This window comes from Stegastes partitus, unplaced genomic scaffold (genome assembly GCF_000690725.1).
Source record: "Stegastes partitus isolate 25-593 unplaced genomic scaffold, Stegastes_partitus-1.0.2 Scaffold36, whole genome shotgun sequence".
Taxonomy (NCBI): domain Eukaryota; kingdom Metazoa; phylum Chordata; class Actinopteri; family Pomacentridae; genus Stegastes; species Stegastes partitus.
The window spans coordinates 850,977-870,685 of record NW_007577767.1 but is presented as its reverse complement, the minus strand read 5'-3'; the positions used below and the strand labels follow the sequence as shown (position 1 = coordinate 870,685).

General features: G+C 40.1%; 1 protein-coding gene across 1 annotated transcript in view; it reads right to left on the bottom strand.

Moving 5' to 3' along the window:
• Positions 1-19,709, bottom strand: part of kif6 (kinesin family member 6) — a 58,843-nt gene that overhangs the window by 4,106 nt on the left and 35,028 nt on the right. Inside the window, exons 14-19 of the mRNA XM_008302255.1 lie at positions 11,767-11,869; positions 10,539-10,594; positions 2,763-2,813; positions 1,915-2,002; positions 1,635-1,770; positions 385-473 (exon numbers count right to left, since the gene is read on the bottom strand). Of these exons, the coding sequence (XP_008300477.1) occupies positions 385-473; positions 1,635-1,770; positions 1,915-2,002; positions 2,763-2,813; positions 10,539-10,594; positions 11,767-11,869 (523 nt within the window). The remainder of the gene's footprint in view (positions 1-384; positions 474-1,634; positions 1,771-1,914; positions 2,003-2,762; positions 2,814-10,538; positions 10,595-11,766; positions 11,870-19,709) is intronic.

The window sequence follows — 19,709 nt, the reverse complement described above, 5'->3', positions numbered from 1 at the left end:
TGGTGGAGCAAACAAAGACAATGACATTAAATTTTAACATTGATTCGATATTTGTTCCATGGAAACGAGCACTGAGGAGCTGCAGGTTGTTGGCAGTAGTCAAGTGCTATTCAAGCACAGATGGTGAAAGGGTAAAAATAACGTTAATGAATGGAGCAGAAATGAGTTGGTGAGGAGATGGTGTTTGTAGCATGGCTAGGTTCTCTATGTAACCAATGAACTCAGCAGAGACTCATGATATCTGCATGCATAATGACATGTCCACACTTCCATAGGCGTGCATTCACATATGCTGCCAGCTTGGAAAGATGGAATAAGCTGTATATATATACAAGATGTAACAGAACAAAACAGCTTTTGAATCACTCAGACAAAATAGCTCACCGAAATCCTGGGGTGCCAGCTGGGAATGGCTGCAAGGTTTCATTTGGTGATCCCATATGACATCTGGCTGTGGCCCCTGACTCAGATTCCTAGTCACAATTATTGAGAAATTACTGAACTCTTTATAGACACTTCCCAGTAAAAACACCAGAGTTTGCTTGTGATCAGCAAACACAATGTGGCCATATGTCTCTTACATGTAGACGGAACAGAGAACCTCAGGTATTCTGAGTCCTGTGTCTCCGTCATACATCTTATTCAAGGTTGAAGTGATTACATGTGTGCTGTGCAAAAACAGAACAATAAATGGGTGAACAAAGCCATTGGATATGCAGTATATTGGCATAGTGTACTGGTCTGCTTCCTGCTTCGAGCACCAAAACTGCACATGTAAGGCCTGTCTGTCAGACTTCCTCTTCTTCCCATTTGTCATTCAGTGAGACATTCCCAAACCTTGCTCAGATGTGAGAGAGATATTCTTCTCCATTCATAAGATCAAAACCAAAGAGCAGAAGCCAACAGTGTCTGTTCGTCAGATGTTGTTGCTTAACATCTTCTTTGTGGTTGGTTTTCCGAAATGTGCACAACAGCCATCAAGACCAGGGAAAAAAGTCTTGAGTGTGAGTCAAGAGAGTTCTCTAAGTCAGTTTTAAACATGAATTTCCAACGAATCTTTCTCTCCAAGCATTGTCTTACATCACACTGCGAAGTCTCCTAAGTATTTAAGCACAAACAAAAACGTATTATTTCCGACTGAAATAGACACTGACTCATGTCTTACCCCTGCTGTGTTACTGAGAAACCGCATGGATATCTTTTTTACTTGTTAAGACCAACTGCTGAGACGGTATATCGATGCTCTTGCTATCTCTGAGCTGCTCTCCAGGCTCTTGTTTGAGTCACATGGAATTCTATAGAACTGGATTTCTGTGTATTTGCCTCCTACATATCTTCCCACCAGGACCCATTCAGCGTGATGTTGAACAGAGGCTGCAAGGGTCACACTGGTGCCATAAAAGCCTCCAAAGTCAAAGACACGTGCAGATCAACTTACACACACACACACTAGCATGTCCCTAGAGGCCAGTATTCAGAAAACACACATGCGTAAATACAGCAACAAAAATGAAGAGGTATGCCTAATGTCAGAACCATATCTCTGACACGCTTGATTGGCTATTACATCACGTTCATAGAAGCTTTATGTGGTGTTGTCACATAGATAGGCAGAGAAAGGTACGGTCAGTCACCTGCACGCTGGAAACCTCCTGGCTCCACCACTTATGGAAGTCCTTGTGGAGCTTGGTCTTTGACCTTTCCAGCAACAGCTGCAGATGTTCAATCTCTGTCCTCAATGCCTTTAGATGGCCAATGGTGCTCTTGTAGCTGACAGGAGATATTAGCAGCACCAAATTCATCTTTTGTCCACGTTACATAGCATCTGCTGTGTCCAATCAATCTAAGCAGGGTCTTGGGAGAAAGTAGGAAAACATTTGGTATGGTAATTCATTAAAATGCGCTACAACTCACGCCAATTTTTCTTGCTCGATGTGTTTGCACAGGTTTTCTTCCACTGGGTCGTACTCTTCCTCAAAGTTTGTGTGATTCGCCATGGCAGCTATTGTACAATTAGACAGGCAGAGGGAATAACAAAGGATTCAAAAGCAGGTAGAAACGTGGACATGTTTTATATAAAATGGCAAATACAGTTAGTTTGTTTTTTTAAGTTCAGGAACTAGTGTGTGCACTTCCTCCAAAGACAACATTTAAACTTTTGGCCCTGGATAATAGAAGCCAGGCTGCTGTGAAACGTTCTCTGATGCGGGACTCAAAATAACAAGAAAAGCCTTTGGCGCCTGAATTGGAGGGAGATGTTTGTGTGCTTTACGACCAGATTTCCTCATCAAAGCATTTATGTCACTGATCAAAAAAGTCCGAATAGAGTAAATGAAGGAGTTATAGAGTTGCACCGCCCAGTTTTTGGTCACTGAGCCTTCAGTCAGTGAAGCCGACTGCGAAAGCTTTGAAGTGGCCACCATTTCACATACAGTACGAGAGCAAACACAATGTCTTCGGTGTTTACAGCCAGATTCTGAGAGGAGTTCAATATCAAAAAAGACGATTAGAAGAGCTGAGCTTGAGGAGTCAGCTGTCTGAATTTGAATTCAGAGTGTAAAACCTAAATCTCAGTGATTCTTAGCGCTACAAAACAACAAGAGTGCAGTAACGTGGAGTTATTTGTACTTTCATTGTTTCACGTGTTCAAGCATATTGTTTATGAGTTGATGTGGGCAGATAGAGTTGGGAATTATGCTGCTCTTCTATAAGAACGTGGTTAACATTTTGCCCTGAGAATACCATTGTCAGCTCGATCTTACCGTGAGCTGCCCTCTGTCTCCTCCGCATCTCTAGTTGCTTCTTCAACTCAGCTAAAGGAGAGAGAAAAGGAGATTGAGTACGACAAGTGAAACAGTCTCCCCAAGAAATATATGTCATAAAAAGGCAAAGTAAATATGCTTTTTTGTTTTAAAAGGTGTTTGTCTGCTGTTACTTATCTAACACTCTGCTACAGCCACTAAACCAACCTGAAAACAATCGACTTAAGTTTACAACATTAAAGAACAACTTGATATGGATCCTTTTTATTCTTTCAGAACTCCTGCCAACACTGAGGTGGCATGGTGGTGTTGTGGTTCGAACCGTCGCCACGGTGCAAAGACATATATGGCACTTTAATTAGTGATTGCAAATTGGCTGTGAGAGTGTGTGTGAGTGTGCATGGGTACAACTGATGAATGGATGTGACCAAGATACATACTAGGCAGGATGTTTTCAGCTTGGGCTGGAAATTCCACCATTCAGAGGCTTTGGTTGACAAACTAATGCTGACACTATTTCTAAAAGCTTTTAAACTAATTTTAGCAGTTTGGTTTCTTCTCAGCCAACCTACAGTATAAACAATACAGATATATCTGCAATGAATAAATATTAGTTGATATGTTGGCCTGGCATAGATCGATTGCAATTCAGTGTCCACTATTCAAAAGAAATTTCTCACAGGAGCCCTTTAGACCCTGAGCTCTTTAACCACACAGAAACCAGAACATGAGAACCTCTATATAGCAGCAAAACCAACTTAATCTTCCTGATTTAGAGATGACTTGACCTGGGTCAAGATATTTACATCAAATCCACACAAAGTGGATATTACAGTGACATAGGATTGCACTTCTGTAAAAGATATCCTTACTAGTACAAGTCTACAATCCCAATGAAGCAACTCTACAGTGTTTCTGATGAGACACCTTTGTTGCCTGAAGGCCAACTTCTGTCGATTCTCAAATTTTGCCTTTTTTTATGCAGGCTTTCTGTTAAACGTTCACGTGTCCATGTCCAAACTGAGATTAACCTGATCATCGGGGCTATTTTTTCAAAACTCAGAAAGCTCCCTCTAGAGGGACACTAGAGACAACAACTGTTGATTTGAGCTGAGCAGAATTCCTCATAATGAGTGAACAGGACTTTGTGTATTAAATGGTGACATTATAGCTCACACATGTACTGTCTTCACATGATTCTTTGAGTTAATAGAATTTAAGCTTCTTGCACTAATGAACTTGCCATTGACTGTTCTTCCAGAAAATCATCCTAAGATAGGACATACTGCTGTGTTACAAATGTCCACAGTCCTCAGAATGAACTCTTGCGACTCCAGTGAGCCAGGAAGCAACATGAGGGAGGTTTTTGGGTCACTGCCTTTCTTGTGGCAGTAATACAGGGCGAACATATGGGTAAGTAATTCATGTCTGTCCTCCTGTTTTCACTGTCTCTCTTCCCATACTTGAAATAGTTAATTACCCTATTGACATTGAATTTGTGACATGCATCGGTGGCAAAGGTCAGTTGTAAAGTAAATGGACTAAGACCTATTCTGTAGGGCATTTTTGAGGACATTTATATCCACACTAGAGGATCACAGTAGATGGTAAAGGAACATTCAGGGATATGTTTTCCATGAGACAAAAAAAAAGGATATTATTTCATGCTGAGATCGAAGATCAAAATGCCAGATAGTGAATGAAGTGAATGACCAGGGTAATTACGAGGCAGACTAAAAGATAAAAGAGGCAGTGAATGGCAGTATCATCTGTGGTGAGTTTCCATTACAATCCCTCAGGTCTCATACACATGTAGACGGTGCTGTGCTGCTGCTCTCTCTGTAACACGATCCTATCGCCAATCGAAAAGCTGAGGTCAAAGCTCCAAAAATGAGAAATCCAGATGAAGTATTCACTCGGAAAAAAAAAAATGGGTGTGGGGAACTACCTTTTCATGCAACACCTCTTATGGTGCCATAAAACTGTTGGATTAGAGTTTGTGCTTTGTCGAAGCGCTTGCATTTACTCAGCCTTCTTCTGCAGAATGCTCCAGAGCCGCTTGCCCGTGCAACCAGCTCATCTTTCAAAACTCTTTACAAACACTTTTCAAAGCAGACCACTATTTAGGGTTTCAGTAGACAGTGCAGACATGAATGGATGATGTGAAACATTATCAATGACACACACACAGACATATAGTGCCTATGACGACAGTGTTTTTCCAGATTCCTTTGGAGTATGAATCACCGTGTTGGGAACCCCTCACAAAGTCATGTGTTTGGGTAGCTGAGAATGTAAATGAACTGAGACGCCCTGTGGCTTCACATTGTGGTCAGGTAGGCAGCCTGAGTCTTCTCTAACAGACACTGTTCTTTCAAACCAGACCCACAACTGACTGATGCAGAGTCTAGTTCTTTCATAACAAATGCGCATTAAAAGTATTTATGCCATGAGGATGCCATGATGACAGGGTGAAAAAGTGCAGGGAGCACTTGGAGGCAACATAAAGGGCACATGGGGCAAACACCACCCATGTGGCTTACATCAGTCATGACATGTACTGGAGCTTCTCAGAACCCCACGGCCCAGCTACAGAGCACAAATGTCATGATTGGATTTTTTTCTCATCTCCATTTATGTTCCTTCTCAGTAACTTCTTAAAAATGCAAACTGTATTATAGAGCAGTATCATGTAGTAGACCTTCGCTGTTGTGGCCACAGCATTGTTTGGTACATCGTCAGCTATGTTCTGTACTGCTGTTAATAAGTAGAGAAGCTGGTACACCCAGCTCTCTTAGTGCCAACACATAGCAGCGAAGGCTCAGACAGGTGATTATGACTGTAGTCACTAGATGGCAAAGCTACTGCTGAGACTGTAGCTGTGGTCGTATCTGTGCTTTGGATGTGGTGATTATGGCCGTGACACATCAGCTGGCTCAGTGTTGTTTTGTTGGCTAACGTTCTGTAGAGCAGTTACAGGACAGCACATAAACATGGATTTGACCATCAGTGCAGCTAAAGTCCACAGCCTCAGCTTCACCCACACACCAGCCACAGCTGCAGCTGTGCTCAGCCAAGGGCTGCAGAATGCTGGAGCCCAGACTTTTGAGAGGACTAATGAACAATGAATGCATAATGTAAAGAGTCCCATCTTCTATTCTTTCTGTAGCATCTGCAGAAAGAAGAGGGACTGTGGCAATTAATTTGTCTTAAAACTAGTGCACATGAAAACCAGACACACACACATGATATGAGTGCAGAGAAAAGCATCCACAAGAGGAAAACCATTCTGCTCCACGTGCACAAATGTGGACACTTGCTCACTTGTTGAGTTGGTGTTAAAGACTTTGCAGGCAGGACAGTGTCTGATAACTCTACTCCTTTGATCAATGACTTTCAGCAGCCACTGTCTCTGACCCTGTGGCAGTGGTGGAAGAAGTTTTCAGATCTTGTGCTTGAGTAAAAGTAACAAAGCACAGTGTAGAGACACTTTTAATATCATTAATGTCCATCCATCCATTTTCTATACACCGCTTTATCCTCACTAGGGTTGCATTTGGGCAACATCCATATTGAACAGACAATTGGAAAAAAAGCTGTCAGTGTTTAACAGTATTTGTTCATTCAGTCAGTAGCTCCATCGCTAATCAACACAATTCATACATATGCCATCACAGGAGCAGAGTTATACAAACTGCTAACTGCTGTTTTCTCCACTCGAATCAGGGGCACGCGCCTGATTTTTATGTGAGCTGGTGTTGAGACTAATTAAAAGCCATCTGGGACCCCCAAAGTGGCAGCACATTAGAACTGGACTGGAGCAACACATCAACTGTTCATTTGGATGAAGGGGAAATCCACCACATTCTCTTTTATAGGAACATAAAAGTAGTTCTGAAATAAATTCATCATGGCCCTAAGGAGACTCGCATTTACATACAGAGTAATTTATCAGACTCCTGGTACAATAGATGGAAGTACTTCATGCCTGTGATGTACTACTGACCCTAGATGCAGCCGTCTCAGTATTCTGGTCATGCAATGTTAGATACAGTGTAAAACATAAACTTTGTTGCCTTTGGCCAACTACTAACAACATAGATATCTCAGTGATTACGAAAGAGTCACACATTACTGACTCTCAGAGTGGACAGCCTGTTGTAGCACCAAAACTAACCACACATTTAACTGTGTTTTTCACTGTAGCGGACAAAAAAATTCCAAAAATATTAACGTGCATACGTGTCAAGTAATAGTGGGGTGCTAAATGCAATACTTCATCCTCCTTCAATGCTCTCATCCTCTTCCCAGGACAAGACTGTGGGCTCGACACCATAACCTCTTCCAAACCACACAGGGTTTCCCCCCCACACTGTCAGGAGACGTGCCGTCTTCTTTAAGGACCGGTTTCAAGCTACAAGCCTCAATAAATATTTCGTGCTTTTTGTGGCCTGGAGGTTAAACGTGATATACCGCATAAATACCGAAGTGAGCTCAAAATTCAAGCATCATACATACAATCCAGCTTCTTAATGTCTGAGTGAATGTCAATTTAAGTGTGTATGAAGAATTAATACATCATTAAGTCCACAAAGTCATATGAAAAGTCTGAAGGAGAAGGTTCACAAAAATGATTAAACTAATAAAGCACAACTGTAAGTGCTGCATAGAGCAAAAATAGAAGAAACATAAGAGGACGTTTAAACTAAGATTTGTACTAAACATTCTACGTTTTATTGGACAGCTGTGTTCATGACAGTGTTGTCTGAGGCCATAACTTCAACCATGGACTTTATATAAATCACTTTAATGAGCAGCTGATAACATTAGTACTGCAAGTAAATCATAGCAACAGTCATGTAAAATCTAGCTTATGGTTTCACAGACCATGTGTCATGTGTGATGCAGAAATCGCATTACATTCTTCCTGCCGTATTTCTTCTCAAAAGTTTTGGAACGGTCCTCTTGGTAATGGCATACGTTTCAGGCTCCAGTACACTTTCCTTGCAATCTATCTCTGAATCCTTGGGTCTCTGGGTCATTTGTGGATAGGTGAGCAGAGGATGAAAGTGGGATACCTACCAGATGCTCCACCTAAGGCTGTGCTGCATAAATCCCCCCGACATCTGGCAGAGTAATCAAGAGATGCCGTTTATTTCCAGCTGCCATGCACCTTTCAAACTGTAGAGGATGTGCATCAGTGATCCTTCTGAGTAAATATATATCATTGCACTTTCTGGACCTAAGGGCTCAGAACGTACGCTCCTCCAGTGGGACTAGATTCCAGAGCGATACGCTTTGGCCAAGAACAATAGTGTAAAGCAGGCAAATGTTTAGACACTGATGTTTCCTTGGGCTACCACCTCTCCCCTTCTCTCCTGCTACTGACCCTCACGCTGTGGGTACATCCATCAGAAGAAGCGGCACACAGCTTTTGTCTACATTGTGCTAACTGTTTCCATGTTCTGCATTAGCCATGAGACACAGGTGGTGTAAAATTTCCAAGCAGGGCCTCCAAGATGGCAAAGGAATTGCACTGAGCTAAATATTATGGTACCACTTTCCAGCCAGAAGAGGCAACCACCTTCCACTAAAAACACTGTCTCTCATCCAGGAAGAATGCAGCTCCATGCACCTAACAATGTAATAATATTTGACAGCATCAAGATGTTTTTTGGGAATTTTTCCAAATTTGAATAAGATGAGGAATTTGGCTGCTAAATCTCAACACACAAAAAAAAGACAGAAGAAAGAAGTTAAATCCAGTTTTTCCTCACTTTATCCACACAGTGTGGGCCACACAGTGCTGATGTCTGCAGAACACATTTGAAGAGTTAATATCATACATGCTGTCATAGCTGATTTCTGTGTGATGTATGACATACGCAGCTGTGTCAGCACCTCATGGAGCAAATGCTGAAAAAAAAAAAATTAAATTCCAAGGGTGATAAGTGTGTGCTGGCATGTATGAGGGTAACAGGCAAATCCTACCAAACCACCAAGCGTGATCAGAAGCAGCAATGATGCAAGGCGCTGGTGTAAACCTATCCATTTCAATGGCATGTGAAATAAGCCACAAACTCACAGTCCAGGGAAATTCATAAATGTGGCTTGCAGTAGTAAATGCAAACCAGATAGAGCCGTAATAACATATTTTTAACTGCTCTTGAGTTTACTGGAAAATCCAACCAAAATACCATAATATCATTTAAACCTATTGCCACCAGTGACAGGACTTGTCTTTTAGTGTCCCTGTGAAATGCAATGGATTATGATACATTGCTGAACTTCAAATTATTATAGACGCATTTCTAGCTCATTTCTAACCCAGTACTTTGACTGATCTTTTGTATCTTACTTAAACAAAAATAAATAACACACACACTATGAAACTCAAACAGTTTTTTTTTGGTCTGTGTTTTTCACTGCAATATAAAGTCCTGAACCTTCATTGAACCAAGGCGAGAAGTGGAAAGAACTAAAAAAAAGAAAGTGTTTTGTGCAGTACAACACAGTAATAATGCAATGGAACAGACAAAAATGAGTTAAAATTGAATTTGATGACTTGTTTTTCAAAAAATGGAATCAGTGTGTCCAACATATCTCTACTGGTGCCTTCATGTGTTCCCACTATGCTACGGATCGGCTATTTGACTATTTCTACTACATTTGTGAAACTACTACAAGGTCTAGGTGCTTTTGACACTACAATTCTACAGTTCATTTGGCAGATGCTTTTATCCAAACCGACGTACATCTGAGAGTAGATAGAACACAAGCAAGGATCTAGGAGGAGAAAACAACCTGGATCAGTGTACTACGATGCACAACAACTTTAGAATGTTGAATGTATCTTCCAACAACTTGCTGGCAACCTGTTCCTCTGTATGCTGTTTCAGTCAAGCATGTTTTATTTTCCTCATAATCTCGCTCATCTCCTCTCTGTTCTGTGTAAACACAGCCTGCAGTTCACCAGAATTTTTTGTCACTTGATCCAATGTCTACAGCTGAGTCAGTCATTTATTCTTAGTTGCTCTGAGGCATGTAGATTAAAGTGATTTTGATGAATGTGACCATTTTAACCTTCTTTTGCTTACCTCTACTGATAAAACCGTATGTTGTGATACATTCCTCGATGGTGGGAAATTACAAATCTGACAATTCTTTTATTTTCTGTTGTACAGTTTCTTTCTATGACAAAGAGTGTAATTTGTTTTTTTTTGTGTTTGTTTTTTTTTTTTTTTTTTAAACAACATGCTTTAAAACCTGAAGGCCAGTTTTGGGGTTCAGACGGTTAACAGGCTAATGTACTTTCAATGGTATCAAAGCAGTGACACACTGTACTATGTAGCAGAGAAACGCTCGACAAAAGACGTACATTTTGGAATCACTCAGCACTGAATGAAGCTAGCCTTTATGCCAGGCTCATTTTGGCATAGTAACACTGCCTGTCAAGGCCATTATTACCCAGGAGAACACAGGGGTGCTTACAGAGTTGTTATAAAACAGTCAGACAGCCTAGTAAAAAGCACAGGTTAGTGGAAATCAGAACACCTCTTGGTCCTGGAAAAGTTCAGGAATGTGTTGAGCAGCATTCCTACACTCTGGGGAAACAAAACCCTAACAATGATGTGTTCATTAACATTTTCTGAGGAAAGGTTTTCTTTAGAATGATAGCAAACAAGAGCAAACTGTAACAGTGAAAAGGGAAATGTGTTCACACCTCTTACATGTAATGGGATTTCTGGAAGGTAGTCCCACTTTAAGACAACTTACTGATTCTGTTTCTGGATTCATTCAGCTGCTCTCTCAGCGTTCTGGTCTCAGCGGATCTGTTTAAAAGAAACTACATGTTAATGGGCCACAATAGCTTAAAAATGGAATAACTCTGAAATAACTAAAAATTGAATGGTTGAAAACATGCAAGCATGCCGACTTCAAGAAGAGCTTGTTTATTTATTTTGCTATTGATGAAACAAAATCAATATAAAATAGTACATAAAACAATGATAGACTACATATATACACATACGTACGATATCTCTGATGGCAAATGAGTCTAAAAACAAACACAACACAGACATTGCCACATTTTTTGCAAGGTTTGCTGATTCTAGGAAAACTCAAGCTACAGCCAGGCTGTATTGACAGCTTTCACTTCCTCTGTAGTGATCAGTTTTGTTTATAATCAAATAATGTGTGTGTGTGTGTGTGTGTGTGTGTGTGTGTGTGTGTGTGTGTGTGTGTGTGCGTACATGACGCTGCTTGATTACAGGACTGAAGGTTGTGCAGAGGACCAGCTCACCTGTGTCCAGTCATCTCCCAGCTCCATAACACTCAGGTTTATTCGACATCAGACCATTTACCCAGACACTTATCAGTCAGCCCAGTCCCTGTTTGATCTATGGCCAGTTTGTAACGCTTGTTTGCTCTGCCCTCTCCCACCTTGTCTTCCTCTAGCAGCTCTGGGACTCCTCCACCACGCACTGTTTCTCTGCCTCGACTCAGCCGAACTGTCAATTCTGACTTCACCAGCTGGATCACCTGTCTGGCCCTCCATTTACATCTCTGCTGGAGTCCCCACCCCCTCAACACTCCTGGATTACACTTCACAGATTCCTGACAGCTCTTTCCAGACTCTAAGTTTTAGCCTTAATGCTGGCCTTGCATTTTGCCAGTTGTTCCCCAGCACTAGCTTAGTCTGTCCCTGTTGTTCTGTAGCATCTAGTATTTCCTGAAACTGTCATTTATCACCGTATATTAAGGAACAATGACACCATCATCAGAGACGATGCCTCAAACAGCTGATGTCTCCAAAAATGAAGAACTCTGATTCTTTGAAGTTCTTTATTTTGATAATTACTATTCAAACATGTTCAAAATATCCTGAATGTATTTATTTTTTTATGTTTAAAGACATTGAAAATGGAAGCGTATGAATGTATTTTATTTTGGGCAATATGAGGATGTGAATTTATCAAACCCATAACATCTGGTCACTAACCTCTGCTTGAGTAGGCTCTTGTTGTCTTCAATGGTCAGATGGTCCTCATGGTCCCTTATGAAGTTCTCAAAGGCCTCTTTCTTTCCCACCGACAGCTGTGGACCTGAGAGAAAAGCATCTGCACTGAGAATAATAATCAGAAGCTACTATTCATGTCACCAGATCTGTGCTAAAAAACACTTGTTAAATCAAGCCCAGCACACAAACAGCCTTCCTTACTAAAGTTCATGCTTGTCATAGTACTGAAACAATCTACTAACTATGGGAAATTATGTCAAGTCCTGCTGTGCAAATTTGAACGCTCAGTCCTGAGCTGTACACGTTCCCACATCCACAGGTACTCAGCTCCAATCTGGCGGCCAGATGCGAGCTAGAGCCCCACTGATATCACTGACCTCCCCCCTGTTACTAAATACACAATTGAGGAACATTAACCTTCCATTCAGTGATTAGAGAGAGCATAAACACAAGTGTAAACAGCAGTTCTGAACATGTCAGCATTACACAGCGGATGCCCCCCTCCGCCCGCTTAACTTTGGCAACTTGCCACATGAGAGGAAACTACATAATTTTGGACATAAAATCCGGCTGACTGTTTTTTAATATGCTTGTAATATTATTTAATGAGCATTTTTATTAAAGCTCCATACGAGCTTCAAACACTGTACTTTCACCAAAGAAACAAACAAAAGTACAACAGTTCGATTACGCAAAGTGTTTTGGTTCTGTTTACCTGTGAACATTGGAACTGATTACAAATGACCATATTTGCTGATGATTGAATTTTCATATGCTGTAAAAAATGAACTGCATAAAGCGACACTGTACTCCTCTGCTATGGAGAAGTAGTTAACTTAATTGGAATTATCAATGAAGGACAGTCATATTTCAGGCTGAATGCATTAAAAAATGCGTACAGACCGTTTTGCTGTAGCAGGTATAACTAATAGTACGAATACTGATGGCTTATTTCCTTTAAGTATCCCATTCCAGTGAGAGAGCATGCACAATACCAGAGTCGTAATGTGGACTTACTTCCATTATGAATGGAAGGTAGTCCTTATTAATGTTGCTGTTAATGTTATGCTTTTCATGCCATTACATGCCAAGATATCTGCAACACCAAAGTTGGTATTTTCACTGAAAAAGGCCAGAATTATATGTAAAGACTAAAACATGCTGGACAGCAACACTTCAGAAGTGCTACATGTAGCAAAACCAGTATTTTTAATGTACATGCTTGTAATATATATATACATACATACTTAATAAACACTGAATTTGTTTTCTCTATCATCAAACTGTTTGCTGTTTCAACGCTTTTTCCGGTAAACAAGCCGGCACTGAGGTATCTATTACTGATCTAATATATAATACAAACCAGTCTGGTTTTGCAGGAGTCTCCTAAATGTCACAATAGAGCCCAATAAATTCCAACCCTAGAAAATGTGGCAAGGCTGTTTTTACCAAAGACATACACAGGTCAGTAACTCATCTGAGATTAATTGTGGGACAGTTTGGAATTTTGTTTCTTTATTTTTGGAAAGTCCTAATTAAAACCAGCAGGCAACTCACAGACAGTGTATGTTGAAGGAGCCAACCTCAACAAATCAGTGTGAGGGTTTCTTGAGGGAAATGCACTCCATTCGACTCTTGTAAAGAGCAACATTCCAGGAATATCTAGGAGTGATATGACATCATAATATGTTGTACTAACATAATTTGTGGGGTAATGAGATCACATAGACAGAAGGCCAACTTTCCTAATTTTTCTTTTCCATGCTTTAAGTGCTGACAAACCACGGAGGTTTTACAGGAGAGGAATTTGTTGTGACTATTGTTTGAACAAATGTTAGAATGAAACACAAGCAAATGAAGCGTGACTGTACTGTACAACATTTTTTTTAAAAGATAAAAAAATACCAAAGAAAACAAACAAACAAAAAAAGCCATTTGCAGATTATGTTTTTTATTTTTTCCAAGAGAAATGATCTCTGGTGCATTTTCTGTCCGTCCTGCTGGCTCCTACGGGGGAATGTGTCCCTACTTGGTTGAAGCTTCTGTTTAGATCACAGAAATGTGTGGAAGGCCTGCTGGAGTCATCAGTGTCTTATTACATGCTAGCAGGATTTACGTTAAGATCTAACTGTCTATGTAAGTCTCAAATCTCCTTTCAGCCCTGGTATGCTTCATACAAGTCATCAGCAGGCTAAATTACAACAGAAACACCTTGTCCATTCATTAGCCATCTTTTTTGCACTATAAAAACACTTCTGAAAAGCACGGGCAAAAGACACTGTCTATCTGTGCCCACACAGGACAATAAATCAAACCCACGGAAAACTCACAGACTAAGCGCAGCACTGTCTGCAATCTACAGTGCACGCGGCAGAAATCCAGTTCTGTGAGGAAATCAAAGTCCTGTAATGTGTGCAGACTGCTTCTGCAGAGACGGTGGTCATCAGAAAACACTCGCTAATGTCCATGTTTTATTCTGTGCTGGCAAAGCTCAGGGCCCAGTACAGAAGGATGTATTATGGAAAGAGTAGAGTCGATTATATGCCATTCAATCAGTACAAATGGTTTCCATGGAAAGTTCATCATCATTATATTTACAGTTAATCTTCAGGGGACAGCAATTACCATCAATGTAACCATAGAGGCTGTTGGCTACAGCACCAGAACCCTCAGATTAAACCTAAATTAAAACATACATAAACATTCAGTGACCCATTGAGCATGAGGAAAGGATAAGTGGAGGGCATTTGTTTTGAATTAGAACAGAGTAAAGAACAATGATCTAATGTGCGTATAGTTTGGTTATGAGTCTCCAAGTGGGTCATGGAAAATAGGCAGTCCAGATGTGAAACATACGATATATGCTGCAGTGTATGGTATAAAAGAGCTGTGTCCCTGTAATATTTTGCACATTCTGTGTATTTAGGGGAAATGTAATATGTAACTGTCAAAACTTTTTGACACCACAGTTTTAACTAAGGCTTTAAAGAAATCACTGACACCCTCTGTGCTCCGGGATTCTACATGGTGAAAGTCAGAAATGTAACAAGCCTAAGAAGTGTCTTCTCTGATGCTCCTGGAACTACTCAATTTGCTCTTAAAAGCTTTTGCTTCCCAAAGTGCAGAGTCTCTCTGGACAACATCAAGGTTTCCCTGCTGGTTAACAGCTGATGGAGCTGGGAGCGTGTTCTGCTCAGAGTGTTGGTCGCAAACAGAGCAGAAAGAGACTGAAATTTCTCATGAAGTGTGAGAAAATTGGGTGAACATTCCAAAGTGGACATGTAACTGTTAGCAAGGGACTGCAGGATCTGGGAATTTTTGTGGGGATAGCAACTTCTCCAAAAAAATAATGGACAGTACCAATATTTTTGGCAAAATGACCTAATTTAGTCATTGTATAGTCTGGTTTAAGAGTGATGTCATGTGTTAGCACCATCAAAGTTCATGACTCCAATGCAGTGTTGCAATTAGTCTTACATTTTTCTCAAGGACCCACAGTATGACCTGCAACAAAACTCGGTCCAGTCAGAATTGCTTTGTTACGGTCACATTTAGGAGCTATTCCAGTGTAGCACTTTCACATTAACAAAAAGCCCCAATACAAACAGTATCGCTACAGTTCTGAAGTAGAACATATAAAGGATATCAATTCATTTGTGTAACTGTGGTTGGTGTCCTGGCAGGAGAAAGATCCATCATAGTACCCGCCTGTTTCCTAACACAGACTGAAAGGCATCATCTCTACAGCAGAGCTTTGACCAACTGTACAAAATTTGGACAAAATTCATATTAAAAGTTAAATAATGTAAGCTGATGCCTCTCCAGAACTACAACAATGCCTTTGAGAACAATACCTTTTCAGTTCTTTCAGACAAGCATCCCTCTGATTCCCTACGCCAATAAGGATAATGACTTTATGATCCTTCACAGATGGAACCGATTTGTTTAAAAGCTCCAACGGTATTTTCTATTACTTTGACCAACTTTTTTGAGAAGAATGTAATTCCTGAATCCCATGTCTTTTGAATGTAACCATAGTCTTATAAATAGCCAGCAGTCTTGATACATTCTTTATTAATAAGCATTTACAGGATTATTTAATGCATCTCTCTCTTTAACAATAAGGTTTGTAATTCTGTCGAGGGAAAATGTGAGGAAAATACGAGGATGAGGTGGTTGATTAGAACATCATCTCACTCGTCTCCAGCTGACCACGTCTCAAACGTCACAAATAAAATCTGATTTGGACCTGACATGCATTTTTTCTTAACTAGCAGCTGCTACAATGAACTATATACTCGCAAACTTTATTTGTACTGGGGCACATCAGTAGCAAGGAAATAAATGTGATTAATTTGTTATTTAGGTAATTAAAGCTTGTTAAACATAATTTTTATGGCAAATTTCTCCCTAGAGTCTACATTTGGAAGACAGTTTAGTTCAATAATGTCTGAGCTGCTACTAGCAGCTTCAGAGAAGGTTGAATGTAGGTCAGAGTCAGTGAGGACTGAATGCATCATTATATACGGTTGTGCTTCACAATGCCCTTGCTTTATAGATAATACAGATAATTACATACAGTCACAGTAAAACTGAAACTAATGGCAAAATCATGTAGTGACACGGCAGCCATGTTCACTAATGTCTTCGGTGGAATAAAACAAATTCTGTGATTATTTGTATATAGTAATTTACAAAACAAATATAGTATATAATGTGTAATCTGTATAGCAGCACCCACTATAATCAGATGTGATGTAACGGTTTACTGTAACTGCTGCCCATGCTGTTAGCAGCTCATCACTGAAAGTGTAATGTGGGGAAAAGTGGATGATCATGTATGAAATGTTGGGGATTGTGTATGATGTGGACTTGTCCTTGTACTTATTTTCTACTGGGCTGACATTTAATTTTCCTACTGGATTATATTGAAGGATCTCTCAATATGGGAGGAAGCTGCAATGAAAAGGTCATTATAAAGCAGTATTGTTGATCCTTGCCAAAAGTAACTTTGTGAAACATTTGTTCAGGAACTCAAGGAGCTAGAAAAGATATTTCTCAGTGACTTATGCTTGCAAATCTTGAATAAATAACCTCCCTGAAACACCTGTGTTGTCTCCTATGGTCATAAAGTAGCCGCATAATTTACATCTTTTTTTTTTTTTCTTTTTTTTTTAGATATTTGGATTTAGCATATTCTTAAAGCTGCAGTAGGCAGAAATCTGGAAGAAAAAAAAGGCAAAATCAAAAAAACTAACAAAAAAGCAAAACTACTCACACTAAAATTCATTCATGCGTCCATTTGTAGCTTCACCTTCAGCCCCTGCCATCCCAATCAAAAGTCCTCTGTCTGTCACTTTGATGCTAATTCAACTATATTACTTGCTCTATGTGACTTGACACACAAGCTAGATTTTTTTAAAGCCTGAAAAGAGAGTCAAGAGAAGATGAAGAAATATAGTTTCCTCTCAGACTACTTGAAATACAACATGCTGAAAGATTAGTATGACATTTGTTTTTCTGATGATGGCAAAAAAGACTGCATACCCCTGCTTTAAATGATCCTGGCTGCATTCAGGAGGTCAAACTAAAACACTGGTTGTTTTGTAGGTAAATAGTATTGATTTGTCTGGTCAAAAAGGCAGCCAGCTGTGGCCATTGTGAATAAATACATTGCTATGGGTCAACCCTGAGGAAGTGGAATCCATGGACATCATCACATTAGATACATTTGGAAAAAGATGAGAAAAGAGGACTTAAGATGTCAGATGAAAACAAATCTTTTGGTGGGATGATGCAGCTGATAACATTAGCTCCATATTTGATTGCACAGCTTCTAAACATGACACGTCATTTATCAGTGATTTTATAAACTCCTGTTCCTCATAGTGCTGCACTTCAGTCTTTCCATAGATGAGTGATTTGCTCACTAATCCTGACCGGACAGAGTTGAGTCGTACTTGGTCTGTGCTCCTCTGTCAGAGACGCTGATTTGCTGGCTTTAATACTGTAGTGGGCACCATTACACAAAAATGTCAAAGAGGATGAGGGAGCTGTGGTCAGGACAGACAAGGAGCGCAGCCTCAGTTTGATGAGTTTCTGGCTCGTGCCCATGTCCCCGACGGCTATGACCGAGCTCGTTATAGGAGCTCAGGTTTATCATCACACTTAAAGCTCCGCTTAACCAAAATTAAACAGAAAAAGCCAAATAAACGCTGCCTCTGGTCAGGGAGCATGTCTGAAAGCTTGATTAGCTTGACTTTTGGCATCGCTGTTACGTTTCAACCAAGGTCATGTTTAAAAATGTTATAAGATTACTATCTAAGAGAAGCTGCAGTCTGAAGTCTCTGCAACTTATCCTGTGGTCTTTGGGTCATCATCATATGTTTCCATCAAAGGTTTAGATAACCTAATCAACTGCAACACTGTGATGACTCTCAATTCAGGACATGTAAGAGTAGCCTGCAGTTACACAAGTCAAACAGGCTGCTGCTTAATTAGGTAATTCTTTCAAGACTTCCCTGTGCTTATTTGCCAAAAACGAAAAGTAGTAAATATCCTCTGGCATGTTTACCTATATAATATACTGTATGTATTATTGCATTAGAATAAAAGAATATAAACAATGCATTTAGCAGTTCTTTATAAATGACATAGAGATGCTCTCTAAACAAACCCAGTGCTTTCTCAGATGTAGTACGTCCAGGTTTTCTATCCCGCTCACGTCTCTTGTGTTTACACTGCAACATTCTTGGTCTCTGTTCTCTGCTTCATGTTCCAGTAAGTATTACAGGTTTTAAACTCATCAGCTTTTCATCAGCAACAAATTACAGGTTTAATATACTGCACTGTCTAATGTTGTTTTGCTGACATGACTAGATTGGGCCACTTGAGTGACCTCTAAAAGGAAACTCTTAAGTACATGCAATCCCACTGATGCTGCCGTGTAGAAAATAAAGCAATGTAAGAAGTTCTGGGATGCCGGACTCTTCGCCGTGCAGTCGAATCCAGAAATCAAGAATTTGTTATGGCCCACGGGCACCCAGAACAGGCACACTGAAAATCCGCATGACCACAGAAAAACTGCCCACATTCCAACTGAGAGAGATCACCTGTCTGTAGGCTTAGCACCTAATTTATCACACGCTTAGAAAGACTGACTGTCACATTTAATGGAGTCAACATCTGTGAAAAATTTATTTAATTTATACTGTGCTTTATTAGTCCCTGTGGGATGGGACCCATTCTTAGCATTTAGTAGCAGTGAGCAGCCACAGTGCAGTGGCATGAGCCAACTCCGCTGCTGAGGAGGATTACCTTATAACTAAAACGTGCGCATTTTGGGGTGAGAAGGAACACATGATGACTGCACACAGAATGGCCAGTTGTTCCTGATAGGGTTCAAACCTGGGCCATCTTATTAGGGCTAAATAGTACGTCAAATAAATGAAACCGTGGCTATTCTGAAAGATATTTCAATGGTGCTATAAGCCACAATTTTAGAGGGGGCAGTCATTTTTGCATTTCCTTTCCTCATGAAATGAATCCAAAGATAAAATTGTGATTTTTGCTGCAGCCTGTACTAAACAACCATGTTCCCTTACATCTGGAGAATATGATTTGTAGGCCGGAGCATCTCTGTAGAACCACAATACTTCATTTCTAATTATATCTTGACACATTTTAGCTTCTTTAAAAAGCTGCACCTTCTGCAATTTAGACACTGTAGTTGACTATATTGCATTTCAGTAACATTCTGATTAAATGTCCAGTCTTAGTTCTCACTATGAAATAATAACGGAAACCCACTGAGCCATCATACTTTGTAAACAGTGCAATTAGAAAGGGTGGTTAAATCAAATTTGAAACAACAACAGACAAAACATTATATAAAATACCGTATCTAACCACACAGATAGGTTTGG